At 51.9% G+C, this 19,278-nt stretch overlaps 2 protein-coding genes across 4 annotated transcripts in view; one reads left to right on the top strand and one right to left on the bottom strand.

Annotated features, from left to right (window-relative positions):
- Window positions 1-12,241, top strand: part of Tecpr2 (tectonin beta-propeller repeat containing 2) — a 112,120-nt gene extending 99,879 nt beyond the window's left edge. For both annotated transcript variants that reach the window (XM_038335970.1, XM_038335972.1), the window contains exons 18-20: window positions 7,827-7,968; window positions 8,208-8,357; window positions 8,842-12,241. In XM_038335970.1, the coding sequence (XP_038191898.1) occupies window positions 7,827-7,968; window positions 8,208-8,357; window positions 8,842-8,996 (447 nt within the window). In that variant the 3' untranslated portion in view covers window positions 8,997-12,241. The remainder of the gene's footprint in view (window positions 1-7,826; window positions 7,969-8,207; window positions 8,358-8,841) is intronic.
- Window positions 12,242-16,308: 4,067 nt separating this feature from the next.
- On the bottom strand, window positions 16,309-19,031 carry Ankrd9 (ankyrin repeat domain 9). 2 transcript variants are annotated; one of them, XM_038336804.2, is made up of 3 exons: window positions 18,831-19,031; window positions 17,906-18,090; window positions 16,309-17,442 (listed from the first exon to the last, which is right to left on the bottom strand). In XM_038336804.2, exon 3 carries the CDS (start codon window positions 17,384-17,386, stop codon window positions 16,406-16,408), a length of 981 nt encoding a protein of 326 aa, XP_038192732.1. In that variant the 5' UTR covers window positions 17,387-17,442; window positions 17,906-18,090; window positions 18,831-19,031; the 3' UTR covers window positions 16,309-16,405. The 2 variants fall into 2 exon arrangements, with proteins under 2 accessions (XP_038192732.1, XP_038192733.1); XM_038336805.2 differs by lacking the exon at window positions 18,831-19,031 and adding an exon at window positions 18,449-18,703.
- Between the last annotated feature and the right edge of the window lie 247 nt (window positions 19,032-19,278).

Raw genomic sequence — 19,278 nt, 5'->3', positions numbered from 1 at the left:
ATCGTCTCTCTAGCTCCTTTTATAGAATTTGGAGACAAAGTTTCATGTACCCAGGCTGGTCTCAAATGTAGGTCCTGGTGACCTAGAAGTACTGATCCTCTTAACCTCCACCTCTCAAAAGCATGAATTACAGGTGTAATCCATGCCCGGCTTCTATGATTTCTTTCTCAGCAAATTTGTTATTAGTTTATAGAAAAGCGTGTAAGTTTTTAAGAGTTTTTTTATGTGTATGCACACCATGAATTTATATTCTCCACGCGTGTTCAAGTGCCTGCAGAGGCCAGAAAGCACCAGGTCCTCTGGACCTGGAGTTACAGCTGTATGAGCTCCCGTGTGGGTGCTGGGACACTGGGAACTGAGCTGAGGTCTTCTAGCTTTCAGTGCTCTTACTGCCTGAGCCATTTCTCCAGTTCCATAAAACAGGTTCCTTTTTTTTTTTTTTTTTTTTTTTTTTTTGGCTTTTCGAGACAGGGTTTCTCTGTGTAGCCCTGGCTGTCCTGGAACTCTCTCTGTAGACCAGGCTGACCTCAAACTCACAGAGATTTGTCTGCCTCTGCCTCCCAAGTGCGGGGATTAAAGGCGTGCACCGCCACCGCTTGGCTAAATTCCTTCCTTATTTTTGTGTTGATTTTGTATCCTACCACTTTGCCGAAAGTGTTTATTGGCTCTCTCTCTTTTGTGTGTGTGTAGCTTTCAGGATCATTTAATATAGAATCATACCACTTGAAAATTGAGGATAATTCAGCTTCTTCATTTTCTATACATATCCATTTTATTTATTTATCTTGCTTTCAGTCTGACTGAAATTCAAGCACTATATTAAGCAAGAGTGAAGAGTCCACATCCTTGTCTTGTCTATAATTTTAGAAGAAATGCTCTCAGTTTTTATCCGTTTATATAATGTTGGCAATAGATTTGTTAGACAGAGCTTTTATTATATTTAGGTATGTTCCTTCTGTTCCTTCTTTCTTTGGAGCTTTTATTATGAAGTGATATTTAATTTATCTACATCTTCAGAGATGTGATTTCTGACTTATCTCTATACTATAATTTATTGGCTTGCATATGATGAACCACTCCTGCATCCTTGGATTGAAACCCACTTGATGGTGATATATAGTGTTTTTATGTGTTGTTGAATTCACTTTGTAAGCATTTTATTGAGAACTTTTACATCTGTGTTCATCAGGGAAGTTGGTGTAGTTTCTCATTTTATTTTGTCCTTATCTGGTTTTGGTAGGAGTAGACCGGCTAGCTCCACAGAATGTATTTGGTATATTCTGATCCTCTCTGTCTTGTGGGGTGCTTTCAAGAGCTTGCTGTTTGCTCTCTGTAGAGGTCTCTTAGAAGGAAACCACGAAGCTGTCTACTCTGGGCTTTTCTGTTTGAGGGGCGATTTCTGCTTCTGTCTCCTTTCTTGTCAAGGCATTTGCTTGCTTTATCTTCTTGAATTGGTTTTATATGTCATATATGTCAGCCATCCTAGCCTGCAAAGGCTCTTCTGTGAAGAATCTTCTCCCTACATGGTCCCTAGATGGTTTAGATGTCCCCAGCTTGTCTGCTTGTGTGTGTTCTCACTCTTTAATAGTCTTCTCCTTTCTGTAAGTAAGGGTGTAGTCAAATCACCAAAACCCTGTGGTTATAAAGAATGGTTTATTGGGGACCAAACTGCCAAGATCTTGCGGAGAACAAAATGCTGGGAAAGCAGGTTTTATGTGACAGTCAGCAGAGTGAGCCTTTGTTCTAATACAGGCCTTTCCAATTGACTAATGTCCTTGTCAGCGTGAGTTTAGGGCAGTTTGAGAAGGGTCCCTCAGAATACAGGCCATTGCTGATGGGTTAAAAGAGGCTCCCTCCTAAAAATCAGAAACCCTCTTAAGGTTTCCGTCTATGTGTAACAATCCTTCTGTTTAGGACAAGGTTCCACTGAGGGAGGGGCCGGCGTTGTTCTAACACTTCCCTCCCTCCCCTCCTTATTTTTGTTGTTTGCTCTTTGTAGTGCTGGGGATGATTTGATAGTGCTATGAACTCACCTACTAGGCGCCTACTGACTGCGGAGCCGTATCCCCAGGTCTAATTTCATGTATTTTGTTGTTTTCATTGGTTTTTAAACAGGGTTTCTCTGTGTAGACCAGGCTGGTCTTGAATTCAGAGATCCACCGCCTCTGCTTCAGAGTACTGGGAGTGTGCCACCACTAATTTCACATCTTTGTTGTTTGTTTGGTTGTTTATTTTGAGACAGGATCTTGCTAAGAGCGTGCATACCTTGAACTCGCTGTGCAACTCAGGTGACTTTGAACTGGTAATCTCTTGCCTCAACCTTTAAGTTGATGGGATGCTGACCTGTGCGGTCCGATCTAGCTTTGTGTTTTCATAGCAGACATTTTCTTTAAATGTTACAAATTCTTGATTTTAAGAATGAGGCAGGAAGGGCTGAAAGAAGCTCTGCCAAACACTGGCCTGGCATGCAGGAGGCCTGGGTTCTGTCTGCAGCAGCCAGGGCAGGGCAGGCCAGGATGTAGATCAGTGATAGAGCACATGCCTAGCATGAGTTTGATCCCCAGTACCATATAAATCACATGCATAGTGGCACTTGCCTATAATCCTAGCAAGGGAGAGGCAGGAGAATCAGGAATTCAAGGCCAGCCTGAGTATATACTTTTTGCTAAAAAAAAAAAAAAAAAAAAAAAAAAAAAAATTAACTGGATGATTTTAGTCCCAGCACTTGGGAGGTAGAGGCAGGCAGGTCTCAATTTGAGACCAGACTGGTCTACAGAGTGATTTCCAGGACAGCCAGAGCTAGAATACATAGAGAGAATTTATCTTTAAAAACCTAAATAAAAGATAGATGGATGGATGGATGGATGGATGGATGGATGGATGGATGGATGGCAGGCACTGTCATTTCCAGGGACACCTTCCCCCCCAGCTAGCCACAAGTTGTTTATGTGAGGGCCCCTTTAGCAGCCCAGTAGTGAGCTGTGAGGAACACAGGGGCAGTGCTGCATGCTGACAATATCTCAGCCACAGCGGTGAGCAGATAGTGGTCCAGTTGGTTTTACCTACAGCTCGGGAAAGACAGGATGTCAGAGTTGCCCAAGAAACCTATTTCTAAGCGTGTTTCTGCAGCATATCCCCTCTGACTGCCAAATGCTGCTCTTTGCTGGGTTCTGAGACATGCTGTAGTCCAGATGGGAAGTCCACTGGCTTTAGCATCTAGGTTTCAAGCTTTTCTGAAAAGAAGGGAGAGACCAAAAGCAGAAGAGGGTTTGCTAGAGAAAACAAGGGACTAAGGAACAAATAAATGTAGGTGCCACCACCATGGAGCCTGTAGGTGAACCCATACACCTCAGTGTCCTAAGGCTTAAACCTGCGAACATCAGAGTACACAGCAGAGACTCTGAGTCCTCTGGGAAAAGGAGAGTTTAGGGCTCTGTCACCTTTCAAATGGAGTAAACGTTAAAAGAGAGAAAGTTGGAGAGGGAACCCCAGGGGAAAGAAAAGGAAGTCTTTAAGGTGCCACTGGCCTCAGGCTGCTCTGCTGGGCTCAGGAACAAGTGAAATAATAAAGCATGCTCACTCTGTCATTTTCACGGTGGTCTCACTATATGGCTCATCAGGCTGCCCCTGACGGATGATCTCCCTGCCTCAGTCTCCTGAACGATGTGACGCTGGGATTTCAGGTATGAGCGTGGTTTGGCTTTTTATGTCTTCCCCCTTAGAATATTTTTAATTTTTAGTCGTGTGTGTGTGTGTGTACGCCTGCACACCCTCACTTGTTCCTGAGGCGTGTTGGGATAAAGCCTCAGCTTGGCAGTTTGAAGGACTCTGGTGGGAGCCCAGTCCCTGTGGCTCCAGGCGTAGTGCTGTCGTTCTTCTTACCCAGAACGTAAAGGAGCTGGGTCACCTTGGAGCCAAGATGGAATCTTGAGCCAGCCTGTGTTAGGAGGAGTCTGTTTGCTCTCCAGTTGAAGTTAATTGTACTGCCCATTGTTATTGTTTGGGTTTCCCCAGGCTTCGCGCCTCTGCTCTACTCATTTTGTTAACATTTCTCAAGCAGCAAAATCTTAGACACAGGAGCTATTTGAGGGGAAATACAAAGCATGGCTTGTCTTCCCTAGGGACCTGTCAGTTCAGGGGGAGAGTGAGTGGCACAGAGGACTACCCGACCTGTGGGACTTAGCATGCACCAGGGCCATGGAGCACTGGAGCAAGCCGCACAGCCTGTCCAGCGGGGCCTGTCGCCTGTGACAGCAGGTGGAAATGGCCTCTGGTAACTGCCAGTGAGCAGGCTGGGAACACATACAGACTGTGCCTTTCCACTGACAGGTGTGGCTGTGCCTCCTGTCACAGCACCTCTTCTCCAGAGGAGTCAGTGGTCTTACTGTTGTATGGTGGCTGATCAGGCAGAGTCTTTCCCACAGGTGTGTGCCACATGGGAAGGTACCAAGCCCAGTGTGCTAATTCATACATGCTGGGCATGGTGCTGTACCTTGAAATCCCAGCACTCAGGGCAGATTATGATTTAAAGGCCAACTTGGCATGGCATGACCCTATGTCAAAGAGCCTAGGGCTGGGGATATAGTTCAGTGGTAGAGAGTTTGCTTGGAATACACAGGGTCCTGGATTTTCCTAGAAACACATGAACACACACACACACACACACACACACACACATACATACACACACACACTGGGACCAGGCCTTGTCTATGGTAGCTAACCTAATATAAATGGAGCAGAACTCTACTGCACCTGATGCCTAAGGGACCCCCCCCCTTTTTTTCTTTTTTTTTTTTTTTTTTAAACAGGGTTTCTCTATGCAACCTTGGCTGTCCTAGAACTCACTATGTAGACCAGGCTGGCCTTGAACCCGGAGATTTGCCTGCCTCTTCCTTCCTGAGTGCTAGGACTAAAGGTGTATTCTACCATGTCTGGCTCAGGTGACCCTCTTATTTCAGGACCTGAGAACCCTCACTGTGGCCCCAAACAGCTTCCTCACCCCACATTGGGGCTTTTCTTCTCAGCTTAGAAAGGTGTCCACAGAGATGCTGTGTCTAGATCACAGTGACATCATCTGTAACCTGATGATAGGGAAAATGGCTACTCCTGAAAAGGGGGTGCTTAGGAGGAAGAAAATGTGGCCTTGGTTGTTTCTAGTGATGAGGGATGACCCTGGGGCTTTATCATTTGGGGGTATGGGACAGCATCCCCTACTATACTGTATTTAAAGGAAGCTCTAGCCAACAGCAGTCCCTTTGATCTATAAACATTTAAGCATACTGATCGCTATAATTAAACTGCTCCAGAAAGGGGCCTTGATTCCTCCCACCTGTATCCTGTAGCCTTTTAAATGACACTTAACAAGTGTGTACATGTGCACACACAGGTAGCTACTCCTTCTCTCAGCTCACCAAGATTCTATGTGGGCTCTTAATGTTCCCATATTGTTCTTGAATTTTAAAAAAATTGCTATTACATTTAGCTGTCTTGTGGGAGGGGGTCATGCTGCAGCATGCATGTGAGATCAGGAGACAACTTGCCGGAGTTAGTTCTCTTCTTCTGCCATGTGGGCCCTGGGACTTGGCTTGGTGACAAGTGCCTTTACCAGTGAGCTACCTCCCTGGTCCTTATTCTTAAATTATTTACTCTATTGTACAACTTGTACTCTTCCTTCCTTTTTTCTTTTAATTTATATGAAGTTTTAAAGCTAAATAAGCCAAAATTTTAGCTTTTTACTTCTCTTTTTAAGTTCTTTTTAAGAACTTATTTTTATTTTACGTGATTGATGTTTTGCCTGATGCATGTCTGTGTGAGGGTGTCAGATCTCCTGGAGCTGGAGTTACAGACAGATGTCAGATGGCACCTGCTGTCATGTGGGTGCTGGGAACTGAACAATGCTCTTAACCCCTGAGCTGTCTCTCCACCCTGCTTAACTTCTGTATGCACAGTATGAAGTGTTTGTAATTGTAGATTCATATGTGCTTATGGATAGTATGGTAAATAGAGGCAGCACTGATGTGTGGGCAGGCTGGGCCCAGGACCCCTCCTCTGTGTCAGTGCTATGGGGTCCAGCAGCCCGCCTTCCTCACTCTGCCCAGTGCATAGTGGGACAGCCTCTTCCATCCCTACTCTTGTGCCTGTCACCCTGTAGGACTGGGACTTGACCTAGAATAGCCCTCCTCAAGATCTGTACCCTATGATCCCAGACTATGGGGTAGAAATAGGAATTGTGTGCATATTGCTCAGAGGAGACTCCCTAAAGTGTATTATTTGGGCACAACCGGCACTGCAAAGCTGGGCATGAGCAGCAGGCCTAGGCACTGAGCTCCTGTGGTGATCCATAGGCATTCAACTGCAGATCTAGAATAGGCAGACCTTCTGTGGCATATGTACCCTTTGACCCTGCAGGCCTAGAAGGTGACTTGTGAAATGACTCTGGTTTCTTCTGCTGCTGTTTTATGTTCCCTGTGACACTGCAGTGTCCTGCAGAGCCCCATGGCATCCTGCTACACCCTATACTCTACAGCCTCGACTCTGACAACCCTTCTTTACCTACCACCCATGTAACACAGATGCCTGCATCTACCTTCTCTTATCCCTCCACCCTCATATTCCTTCTGTACTTGGTGCCCTGCTCATCCAGTCAGATGCACCTGTTGATGGGTAGAAAGCCACCACTGGGAATGGCCAGTGGGTGAGAAGTTGGCAGGTTATGAGTGCTTCAGTAGACATTCGGGGATGGGTAGCTCTCCACAGAGGGAGAGAGAGAGTCTGGCGGCTCGAGGCAGCAGGGGTGTGATGTCAACATCATGACAGGAGCTAAGTGGAATGTGGCTTGAAGCATGCATCATAACCACATTTGTGACATCCTGGGAAGCAAGGTGCAGAGCAGAGACCACATGTCGGAGAGTAACTGGCCAGAACCCAGGAAACTAGAGCCCTGAGAGGGCATGCAGCAGGGATAACTGAGTCCAAAAAGGGAAGCATCAGCACAGGGGACGGTCAGTCCTTCAAGGCTTTGGTTATTCACCTGGACTCTAGATCACTCTGCTCTCCAAAACTTTGGGGCTTTGTTACTCTGCAGAGTGGCCCGCTCCGGCAAAGCAAGCAACATTGCAGGGATGTGCTCTCGCCTGTGAAGAGCTGACAGCACACCATAGCATGCTGGCCTGCACAAAGGAGCAGTACAGCCAGCCTGGCGCCTACCTAAGGGCCAGCTCCTGTCAGCATTCTCTCCTCCATCTCCCATACTACAGGAAATGTCACCTGCAGCGAAGGTGCGGCAGGAGGACTCAGAGTTAAGGGAGAGTCTCCAGGTAGACGTCAGGGCCCAGGTGAGCTGGCCAGGCGAGGCTGTCCATGTGCTTATTAGTGAACGTTAGGATGACCAGGTGCAGGTTGTACCCAAGCAAGCTGCAGTGCCTTTTCTGCCCGTGTAGCAGCCACCTGCTGCATCAGCTGGGGTCATCCCAGCGCGGCTTCTCCGTCCTGTGTGCTGCAGTTCCACCTTCCATTTCTTCTCATGTCGGTCACTCCCTTATCCAGACCACTTCTGCCTCTCTGCATCAGCTGAAGTTGTCTGGTACGGTGTCCCATAATCTTGTTTGTGTGACATTATGAGGATCACCTGGTAAATGTCTTTCTTTCCTGTGAGACTGAATGCCAAGTGCAGAACACCAAGGAGCTACCCCAACTTTGCCTCTTCTGTTTGTGACTGCGGCTCCACCCAGCCGCATGCCGAGCTGGCCTGTACAGCTCCTGGTGAGCCTCTGGCTCCCTAAAGCTCCTGCCCTTCTCTGAGGACTGTCCCTTCTTGTTTCCAGCCTGCTGGGGTCACCTTGGTCAGCGTCCATTGTAGCCCCAATGACCAGATGCTGTGGGCCCTGGATAGCAGATGGAATGTGCACGTGCGAACTGGAATCACTGAGGAGATGCCCGTGGGGACAGACTGGGAGCATGTGCCAGGTAGGGATAATCCAAAGTGTGTCCATTGTCCCACACAGTGGGAATACAGCTTTCTCAGTGCGCAGGCCCATCTGGCTGGGCTAGCCTGCTTGGGGCACCTTCTCCCTTGGTGCCAGAACCATACAGTGTCACCGTACAGAAGTCCTGGTGACCAGCACAATGTCTGGCGAAAGCAGCACTGGGAAGGGTGCACTGTCCAGTGTCTTCCAGAGATGAGCTGATACCCAGTTTGCCCACAGGGTTACAGGCCTGCCAGCTGGCATTGAGCACCAGGACCGTGTGGGCCCGCTGTCCAAATGGTGACCTCGCCCGCCGCTATGGCATCACAGACAAAAATCCTGCAGGGGACTACTGGAAGAAAATTCCTGGAAGTGTCTCATGTTTCACAGGCAGGTGCTGGGAACTTGGTGTCTCCTGGGGGGGGGGGGGTGCATATGGAAAGAGCTGCCCAGCTCAGCTCCATATCCTACAACCAGACCAAGGACAAGGCCACCTGTGGGAGGGCTAGACATGGGTTCTGAAGTCACCTGACAGGAACAGGTGCTGCCCTGCTTGGAACAAACTGCTGGTGCAGCTACGTACACTTGTAATCCCAGCACTCGAAAGGCTGTGGGGGGAGATTGTTGTGAGTTCTAGGCTAACCTAGGCTACATGGTGAGTTCCAGCCAATCTGGGATACAATGTGAGTCTCAAAAAAAAAGGGAAAAAATTAAATTGAGTGAACAAAGCTCAAGTCGGGAAATGACTGGCTCTTCCCATCTCTGAGCCAGAATGTCACCAAATCCAGACTGGACCAGGGCCCTACTCAGCAGCAATGTGTTTTGTCTCAGACTGTGTGGTTTGCAAGACTGTGACTGGCTGTCATCTTTGCAGTGACCTCATCAGATGAGCTGTGGGCAGTGGGCTCCCCTGGCTATCTTCTCCAGCGACTGACAAAGACGTTCAGCCATTCGCACAGTACCCAGAAGAACAGCCAGGCAGTCACCTCCCACCCTGAGGACCTGGAGGACGAGTGGGAGGTCATCTGAAGGAGCCCCAGGCAGCCAGTGGCTCGCTGATGGGCGTGCCTCCTCCACCAGGCTGGACACACCACACGGACGTTCGTCTGTCTTGTTTCCGTCCCATCCAGAACTCACAGCCTCAGCCGCGCACCGGGAGCTGTCGCTGGAGCAGCGGCGCCTTGACATCTTGCCAAGGTCACCTCCAAGTGGGCGCAGTGGCTGCTGCTGCTCCGTTGCATGCACTAGTTACTTGTGCACCACAGTAAATTCTCTTCAGCAACTCCAGATGCTGGTGTGGGGGCCAACAGGGACACCGCCACAGGCAGATGAGTCAAAGCCAGGAAGAGTCGGGCACATGTCCATACCAGAACCCCAGCCAAACAGGCCTGCACACAGAGCTACAGTCATTGGATGTGTCTGGTGACAGTGTTGACTTCCTCACAGCTTCCCTCACATCTCTCCGAGAGATACAGGTGGGAAGTACCCGTCCGGGATAGGGGTACTGGACTGTGCAGGGTAAGGGTATACACGCACACACCCTCGCCACATCATGTTGCCCATCAGGGTAGCTGCCCACCTCCTGCCCACATGGTCCATTTAGTCCAGCGCAGGGTGCTGGTCAGACCTGGGGCTGAACTGATCTGGAGACATCTTGGGGAAGACTTTTGACTAGTGGGCTAGGGGGCACCCTAAACCAGGCACCTCCAGATGATGTAGTAATCACCTCTCATTGTCATGTCACAGACCTGAATAAGATACCTCATTTGAGATGCAACCTCCAAACAGAAGGTGGATCTATCTTCTGGAAACAGTGAAGGTCTTTTGTTCCTTCAGGAGGTTTATCCTAAGTCCACCTTGTCTTGGCTATAGCTTTGCAGGCGTGGCCATCCCCTATCATGTCCTTAACCCAAGAGTAGCCAGTGTCTTCAGTGGGCATAGCATTGACTTCCCCAGCAGGTGGAAACAGTGCCTCCTGCTCACAGGTGCCATGTTCCAATCACAGCTGGGACAGCGGCATTCTTTCCTCAGGCATCTGAGCTTCAGGGCAGGCTGTCCACTGTGTGTCCTTCCCTGAGCCTGCTGCCCCCACCCAGGAGGTCCCTGTCACTACTCCACGCTGGCTGCCTTTTTTTTTTAGTTCACGTGGTCCAGGCAGTTACTTGATGTCTGTTTTCCACTAAGCATGTGTCAGGACCCCAGTACCAGGTCAAGGCCCCAGCAGTCATGAAGCAGAGGCTCCCAGGTCTGAGCAATGAGGAGCTGCTGAGAGCCTTGGCTGCATTAGTTATAAACTTTGTTGACAGCGGAGGGCCTTGCCTGGCCCCTCACAATGGCAGCACCCCACTAAGCCCACGGGACAGTAGTGCAATTAAACCCAAGTTAAACAGACACTTTTAAACTACTTTGAGCTTCTGTGCTTTATATGATTTTCTTTTTGGTTTTGTTTTGTTGTGTTGTTCTTTGAGATCATGCAGAATCTTAGCCTTTTCTCAAATGTTGAGTATAGTGACTGAGCGGGGTGGCCCGCAGAAGCCCAGCCCAGCCACTCTGCAGCAGAGCACCTCTGCCTGGTCTCAGAACCTGGATGGTGTTGAGCCAGCTTCCCCGGGTGGTATAGTGGGCAGTGACTATTCCACAGATGGACACACCCACTGGCAGCCCTAGAGAGAATGCCCCCAAAGAAGGCAGAATGAAGGGCTGTCCTCGGACGTCAGCCTTTTGTTGTTTTGAGACAGTTTTATGAGTCCCAGGCTGGCCTCCACCATGAAGCTAGCCACAGATGGCTTTTTCTAATCCTTCTGCCTCCACCTTTCAAGTTCTAGGATTACAGGTGTGCACCACCATGTCCTGCTAAGATGTCAGACTCCATGCAATGAAGTCTTTGAGTATAGCTCACTTTCAGAATCCCCACTGATCTCTTAGACAGGGGAATTCTTAAAATCATGGTAGTGTCCACATATACCCCGATTTCCTGCTCAGGTCTCCTAGCTTGTCCCCTCCCAGGAAGGAGAGCATGGTTGCCAGCGAGCCTTAGAGAGGCTAGGTACCTTATTCACAATCCCACAGTGAACATGGGCCAGGACCTAGCTTGGTGAATCTGCTGACCTGTGCTGGTGCCAGCATGCCAGGTACAGCCCAGACATGGTTGGGCCTACACCACAAGCAGCCAGGCCGCACCCTGCAGTCAGTATCTGTCTCTATGGGCACTGCAGGTGGAAGGAGACAACTGCACAGCTGCCATGCCTACTGTTTGCATTTAGCATGGAAAACCTGCCTTTGCCTTCCGGAGGGCAAGTGCTTTGTACACCCAAATGCTGGGACAACCACACAAAATCCATATGGAGATTTTTACACATTAAAGTGTAGAACCTGTAAGTCAGCAATCCGTGTGGGGCTGGAGATGTGGCTTAGTAGTGATGAACTGAGCATGCACACTACAGCACAGACCAGAAACCCTGCAGGGACCCAGAGCGCGCCTGCATTCCAGCACTCAGGCAGTTGTCGAGACCGCCACAGCTTCCGGACCATCCTGGACCACACAGCAAGAGCCTGACTCGAAAACACTAAACTTAAAAGTTAACAAACTTAGAAAGGGACATGATCGCCACAAGTGTGGTCCCCATGTTGAATGTTCACTGTAGGAACTTGTCTAAACCCATAGGCACAAACGTTTCTGGGAAAGCCTCTGAAGGGTCTTCCATCCAAAAGCCTCACTTCGGCCTCCTCTGAGAAGCTATCGAGAACCGTCAGTTGGGATGTGTGTGTATAGCCCTGGCCGAGCACGCTGCTGCGCCTAGGTCCAGTTCTCAGAACGTCAACGAAGAATAAAACAAAAGGTGACACTGTAAGGCCACAGGATGTGTGCCTGCAGGGCATACTGTGGGGCCCACAGGGGTCTCATGGTGAAACTCTTCTGACCTGTCAGGACAGCGTGGTTTACAGAGAGAGAGAAGAGGACACTGTGGTGGGGGTGCTTCTTGTGCCTCGCCCTTCAGGAGGGGCAGAGACAAGTTCTCACTTGGGACAAGCAGCTGGCCAGTGATTGCTTCCAAGTCTGTGTCTTTTTTATCCTTTGAATGTTGAGACATTTAAATGTATTATTTATTTCAAAACTAAATAAAATTTAATTTTAGAAACTCAATTCTCTTAATTTTTCAGTATTAACAGTACTTGAGTCAAATACCACAAAATCAACACTACACAAATTTTTAAAATCTTCTTCATAAAATACTGGGAAATGCTGAGCCGGGCGATGGTGGCGCACGCCTTTAATCCCAGCACTCGGAAGGCATAGGCAGATGGATCTCTGTGAGTTCGAGACAAGAACTAGTTCCAGGACAGGTTCCAAAGCTACAGAGAAACCCTGTCTCGAAAAAATAAAAAAATAAATAAAAATAAAAAAATAAAATACTGGGAAATGCTTATACCATGGTGATTTTTTTTTAATGATTTGTTTTTATGTGCATTGGTGTTTTGCCTGCATGTATTTCTGTGTGAGAGTGCCAGGTCCCCTGGAACTGGAGTTACAGAAGGTGTGAGCTGCCATGTGGGTGCTGGGAATTGAGCCCCAGTCCTCTGGAAGAGCAGCCAGTGCTCTTAACTGCTGAACTACTTCTATAGCCCTTACCATGGCAATCTTAAAAATACTGAGTTGTGGGGTGGGGGTATGGTTCAGTGTGGAACACTTGGCATAGTATGGTTCCACCTCCCCAGCATTATCCTTCACCCTCCAACCCCCCCCCCCAAAAAAAAAGAAAAAAAATCTCTGTAAGAAAACACCAAGGTGCTTGGGCAGACAGCTGGCAGTGAGCAGTGTGACCAGTGTCTCTCCACAGGAGCCTAGCCATGTGCAGGCATGGACTTTTTTCCCCCACAATCCCAGTGTTCATTTGTATGTTTTGTGCGTATGTGTGTGGATGTCATGCTAGCACAAGTCTGAGAGCAACTTTGTGGAGTCAGTCCTGTGTCCTTTCTCCTTTACATAGGTTCCAGGGATTAACTCAGGATTCCAGACTTGGGTGGCAAGCACCTTTACCCACTGAGCCACCTCGACAGGAAAAAAATTAAATGTCTAGATTTCACTGGAGGTAGAAATTTCCACTTCCCCCTTGACTGGGACAGTGGTTACATCTGTGCAGACATTAGTCATAACTCATCAAGTTACAAATTGATGCTTTTGTGTTTTATCATGCAGAAGTCAAATCTCAAGTTTTTATAGTCAAAGCCAGTCATCAAAGGGTGGGGGAGGGGCACCAGTACCAATTACTGATGTTTACTTTTTTGAAACAGAAACAGGGTCAGGAGTAGCCTAGAACTCATTATGTAGCCTAGGCTGACCTTGATAATTTTTTGAGACAGTCTCACATAACTAAGGCTGACTTCAAACCGGCGAAGTAGCCAAGGATAACCTTGAACTGTTTGCCTCTACCCAGTGAGTGCTGGGATTACAGGTGTGCACCACCATGCTCAGCTTTATTTGGTGTGTGTTTTGCCCCCATGTAAGTCTGTGCACCACATATGTGCCTGGTGTCTAAGGTGAGGTCAGAAGAGGGCATCAGATCCCCTGGAAATAGTTATAGACTGTTTAAGCTGTCATGTGGGTGCTAGGAATTGAGCGTGGGTCTGGAAGAGCAGCCAGTGCTCTTACGCACTGAGCCATCTCTCCAGCCCCTGGCTATAAACTCTTGATCCTCTGTGCTGGGATCACAGCCAAGCACTACTATGGTGGTCTGCAGTTAGTGGACAGGACTCCAGCATGGCATGTGCTTCCTTCCTGCCTCCTGGGGAGCCACCTTGTCTGTAAAGGGTTTGAAGCAATGTACAGACCTGTCGCCCATGCTGCGACTAGCACAGAAACGAAGCCAAGGTTAAAGCAGATGGAGTCAGCGTGGAAAGTGACACAAGCCACGGATGGAGGCGGCAGCAGGCCACAGCACCAGGGCAGACCTGCCCTTCCAAGTCCAGGAGATGCACTCAGTAATGAGCCTCACTGTGGCTCAGGTTCACTGTCCATCCAAACAGGCATCAGGGGTCAGAAAAATCTAGCTCCTGAACTAACTGGGATGCAGTACAGATCTCCCGGGGACACATTTGACATTTTGTTGGGGCAGGATACATCGGTGAAAGGTGAAATTTCATGAAGCGAGCAAATAAACCAAGGGAAGAACAGACTTGATCTTGTTGAGCCACCAAGGTCACCTCCTACTAACTGGTAATGGATGTCAGCACAGAGCCTGGCAGGCTCTAGCCCCCTCCAGATCTGCTCAGTACCGCACGCTCATGGCCAGGGTGGCAACACCCAACAAGGTGGCCCTTCCTGGGGCTGGGGAGCCTAGGGGACAGATAAGCCACACACTGGGGCCACCCACCCTTCCACTCTCAGAAACTACCACCCGATAAGTGAGGCTTTGCTTATCAGAGAGGCGCCACCTCTCCAGGCCTTCTGCTTCCCAAAGCACAGATGTGACAGCAGATCTGGAACAGGAAGCAGACCATCCTCTGAGGAGGCTGGCGAGGCTTCTCCACCCCTCCCAGTAGTGAGGCCCCACCAAATCAGTGTCCCAAGTGAGTCTTCCTTTGTCTTTGTACCCACCCAAGGCACAGGAGCTGGGGCCCAATCAGCAATGGTGACTACCATGACACCTATGTGCTTGTCACCGTGAGCCAAGCCACCCCTCTTGGGCCTGATCCTCGCCCTATGGTGCCAATTCCTCCCACAAGGTTCCACCCTGCATCTTCCCTGATGCCACCACAAGGCCTAAATAGTGCACTGCCCCTCCTCCAGACCAGGCAGCTCAGGAGAGGCCTTCAACAAAGCAGTCTGTCTACCTGAAGGAGACAGTGCACCTAGCCCTCACCAGCAGACCCCAAAGGGCACTGGGCTAAGGAGACACAAGGGCAAGTCAGCATTCTCAACAGGGGCCCAGCTTTCTAGGCTCCCCCAGGAGCTACTGCAAATACAGAAACATCATCAATGACACCCTTAATCTGGACCTGGAACCTCCCAGAAGTCCAGGGGGACTAACCTTGAATGGGTCAAACCTGGAATTGGGGAAGACATTAGCATCCATCACCCACAACTGCCAGGGCTCAGAGAAGCAAGTCAGGCAGAAGCAGAGCTCCGATCTAGATGTAGGATCTGTACCCAGTGGTAACTTCTTGCCCCACTTCTGGAATTGGTAGGGGGTGTGTGTCACATTTTCAGTCCTGAGAAATGGCCTAAAATCCCTTGGCAGTAATAGTAGGGCCCAGAACAGAGGTAGCGAGGTCTAGGGCCCTTCCTGCATGCCAGGCTCTCTCCACCCTCCCTTCTGTGGCCCAGTACCCCGGACTTTTCCACCCCCAGGCATGCTGTACTCAGGAGCACTGAGCAGCAGGTGCCCCAGCCAGGCTGGCCAATTCAGCAGACCGCTGGCTTCTACTCCTGGCAGCACATCATGGCCCACAAGTCCACGCCACAGAGGTTGAATTTCACAGTCCAGCGAAATCCCTGGGCAGGGTGCTCCGGCCCTCCTCCCCAGTCCTGAAGTTCCTCAGGGTGTGAGACCAGCTCTGCAGTCACGGTCCCCACCCCACCCCGTCCTGAAAGATGATGGTGCATTCATAACAAGCCTCCAATCTTCACAAGTTCCCAGCAGAAGCCAGCTCTCCAGGCTCGCCAAGAAGCTCACTAGGGTGATGACAACCAGCCCTGAGCCCCATAGGCACCACATGACATCCACTGCGTGGGGGGGGGGAGCCCATCCCTGGGGCTGGGCAGGAGGCCTGGAAGGCACTCCTGGTCCTGATGGGACAGAATGCTGGGAACCCTCAGCCCGTGGTGGAGCAGGTACAGTGCCAGAGCTGAGCACAGAGGCCCAGGGCGAGCACTTGCCAATCCTGAGGGCAAAGGGGACGACAGGGCCAATTCCAGGCCGGGGTGGGGAAACCTATGATTCAGAGTGAGATACTACAAACACACACGGCCTGGCTCCTCCTCTCAACTCCTGTCACAGCTGCCTGCTCAGCCCTGCTCATCCTGGACACAGAATCAAGTCCAACTCCATGGGCCATTCATGAGGCCGACAGCACAGGGCAGGTCAGAACTACACAAGCCTGTGCTCTCGGCCTCAGCACATTCTGTCCTCTTGCTCAGTCCTGTCAGTCCCCACCCTCTGTCCCCGCTCCTCTCCTGCTTGGGTCAGCTGTCACCTCCCCTAGACTCCAGGTCCTCACCCATATCCTTAGCTGAGCAGGGAGCCAGTGCACTTGAGCAGGAGTGTGAGAGCCAAGGCTCTCTTAAGAGCCTGCCTGACTTGGCAGCCCTAGCCCAAATGCATGCGACAGACCAGGCAGGTTCTTCTGTACAGTCAGAGATCCATATATGTAAAGTGCTGGGTACAATACTCTCAAAAATACTTCTGTCCCCAAATACAGTGCCAAGGGTGCCCCTGAGTCTAGCTCTTGCCCGTGAGGTCCAATGGCTGCAAAAAGGGTGGTAGAGGCAGCTCATCCAAGGCCTCAGGGAAGCGGCCGGGTGAGATGGTGGTTACCAGCACCTGCATAGCTCGCACAAAGAGGGAGGGTGGCGCCAGCCCTGCTAGCCACTGGAACTTGTCCTCACCCAGCAGCTTCTGCCAGCGTAGCCGGTCTCCCAACAGCTCACATCGAGCTGGGCCCGCAGCACCCCCCGTGGTGTACAGTGCCAGCAGGTCAAGCAGCAGCAGGCGGCGCTGACATAGCTCCCCAGGCGGAGTAGTGCTGGAGGTGGCAGCGTTGACGCTGGCAGAGGCGGCCTCAGCAGCAGTCGGGACTGAGCTGGCGTCCTGGCCCAGCTGGCGCAGCAGCAGCTCCAATGGTGTAAAGCCACCACCATCTCGCAGGCCTGGAGAAGCTCCATGGCCAAGCAGCAGGAAGAGGCACTCGGGGCGTGCAAGCTCACAGGCCACATGCAGCGACGTGCCACCACCCTCCACACGGCTGCAACCACGTCGGTCCAGAAGGCGCATGCGTTCTTCGAGTGGAAAATCCCGCACAGTTCGCAGGATGCGCCGCAGGATGCCCACGCGGTTGTAGCGCACCGCCAGTGCCACATGCGGTCCGGGTGCATTGCAACAGCGGAAACCCGCACTAGGTGGAGCGAGGGCGCGCCGGGGGAAGGTGGCCAGCAGGTAGTGAGCATAGGCTTGGTGGTCGTGCACAAGCGCGTACAGCAGGGCCTCCGACGGCGAATAGGCGGTGGCGCGCCCGCGCTCGTCCCAGTGGAAGGCCTCGCTGGCACGCATGTCCTCGAGTAGCCACACCGGCAGCAGGTCGCGCACTGCCTGGTAAAAGGCGAAGGACGACTTCCGGCACTGCTTCTGCACCCGCAAACGAGCTGAGCCTGCGCCCTCGGGCGCACCATTGGCACTGCGTCCTGGCCTGGCGTCCCATGGCATGCTGGTCTCTGGGAGTCTCCTGGCCTTAAAGCATGGGTCACACCACCCAGACCAACCTGTGGGGGCGAAGGAGCCAAGTGAAGCCTTGGTCACAACTCCCTCAGCCTGAGAAATGGCACCCACCCTCAGTCTTTGATGCCTCTGTCAGAGCCCCTTTGCCCATCACCAATCTCGCCTCTACTAGTCACTGCCCCCAGCTCTGTTCTCTCCTAGGTCCAGAGTCGTGCTTGAATTTCTACATCTGCACCCCGTCTCTCTAGTTTCTGCTAGAGAAGGCTGGACCTGCCGGGGCCTTCAAGTCTCCCAACCCTCTGCAGCTGAGCCAGGTCCCGCCAACTGCAAATAAAGAGGAATCCATGTGACCCAAGACTCATGCCCATAGCGCTAGCAGCGGAGCCCAACTCATCCGGCCTCAAACCTATCCCCAACTCCACTTCTACCCTGGCTCCCAGCAGAATACCCTTGAGAGCTTCTTTCCAAGAAGGTCATGGATGTAACTGTTCATTCACACAGACCTACCCGGTTCCTGCAGACGGCCCTGGGTTCTACAGATGCAGTTTTTCACTTTGCCGCACCAGACCCCAGCTTCCTCACCAGCAAGAAAATGGTGGCCGGTGGCGGCCAGTGCGCCCAGGAGCCCGAGTAGGGGAGTGGCTCTGGTCCTTCATCCACAAACACTTTTCCTGCCCATCAGGAATGAGCTCCTGGGAGGAGAGAAAAGGTGAAGTCAAAAGAAGGATTGGAGGGTTTACTATCTGCAGTCCACGCCAGGTCCATTCACATGAGGCCAGTACTGCCACCCCATTTTTCAACAGAGGACAAGCTAGTCCAAGGTCAGTCACCAAGTCAGGCTGGGCCAAGATAAGAGTCTAGGTCTCCTGTGTTCTGTTTGGGGCCCATTCCAGACACTGCAGACCCCGGCTTAAACCCTGCCTCAGCCCTGGGCCCTCAACCTGAGCCCTGGCCACCAACCCAGCCCGGCCCAAGTGCCCTGCCACCTCGGGCAAGGATAAAGCCCTAGGTCACAAGGGACACGGGACGGCGAGTGGGCCTTGTCCATACACTGTGTATCACGACCATTCGTGGTAATTGGGTTGCAGAGGTGCGCACTAAGGAGTGAGCTGCGGCAGCCGCCCCTCTGGGGCGATGCCATGACTGCAGCGCCTTCCCGAGCCTGGGCCCCCGCGCCCCAGGTGTAGTGTGGGCACGCGTGGGGTGCAGGGTGGGTTACGTAAAGTTCGGCCGCCCCACGTCACTGGGCAGAGTCACGGCCGCGGCTCCGTGACTGGAGGTTGGGCCGCCGGCCAGATCCTTCCTGACCCTTCCGGCAAGGACCGACCGACCTCGACCGCGGCGGCTCCGGGGCGCGCCCGAGTGTCTGCTGGCCAATGGCCAGGATCGGGGCTGCACCTGCGCGCGGGGACGCCCGGGACAGGCGACTCACCAAGCCGCACGCCCCTGTCCCTGCAGCGAGTCGGAGCGCGCCGTCCGTGCACCGGCGAGCAGATGGTGATCCCACGATGCCGGACGTGGAGAGAGCCGCCGCCGCCCGCGCCCGCCACACTCTGATTCACCGCGACCGGGTCTCCGGGTGCTGGTGCCGGTGCGGCCCAGAGGCGGGCGGCGGGCGGCACAGTGCGGCCGGGGCCGGGCAGCACCGCGGGACAGGCCGCCGCCTCCATTGGCTCACGCTGCCGGCCCCCGCCGCAACCCATTGGCCGCGGCGCTGCACCATTGTTGCGTCACGGGCCAAGGGGCGGGGCGCTCAGCTGGGCCCGCGGAAAACTTCGGAGAAACTTAGGGGCGCGAGGGTGGAGGGTGAGAGAGGCCGGGGACGGGGCGGAGCTTGGAGGGCGGGGCATGACGGGGGCGGGGCGAGTCCGGGCAGTCGC

Source organism: Arvicola amphibius, chromosome 7 (genome assembly GCF_903992535.2).
Source record: "Arvicola amphibius chromosome 7, mArvAmp1.2, whole genome shotgun sequence".
Lineage (NCBI taxonomy): Eukaryota > Metazoa > Chordata > Mammalia > Rodentia > Cricetidae > Arvicola > Arvicola amphibius.
Note: the sequence above shows the minus strand (reverse complement) of the source record. Positions and strands in the feature narration are given on the sequence as shown.

What these genes read in the sequence shown, in the direction of transcription:
- Ankrd9 (XM_038336804.2), bottom strand. Translation starts at nt 17,386, where the DNA reads ATGCCATGGGACGCCAGGCCAGGACGCAGTGCCAATGGTGCGCCCGAG.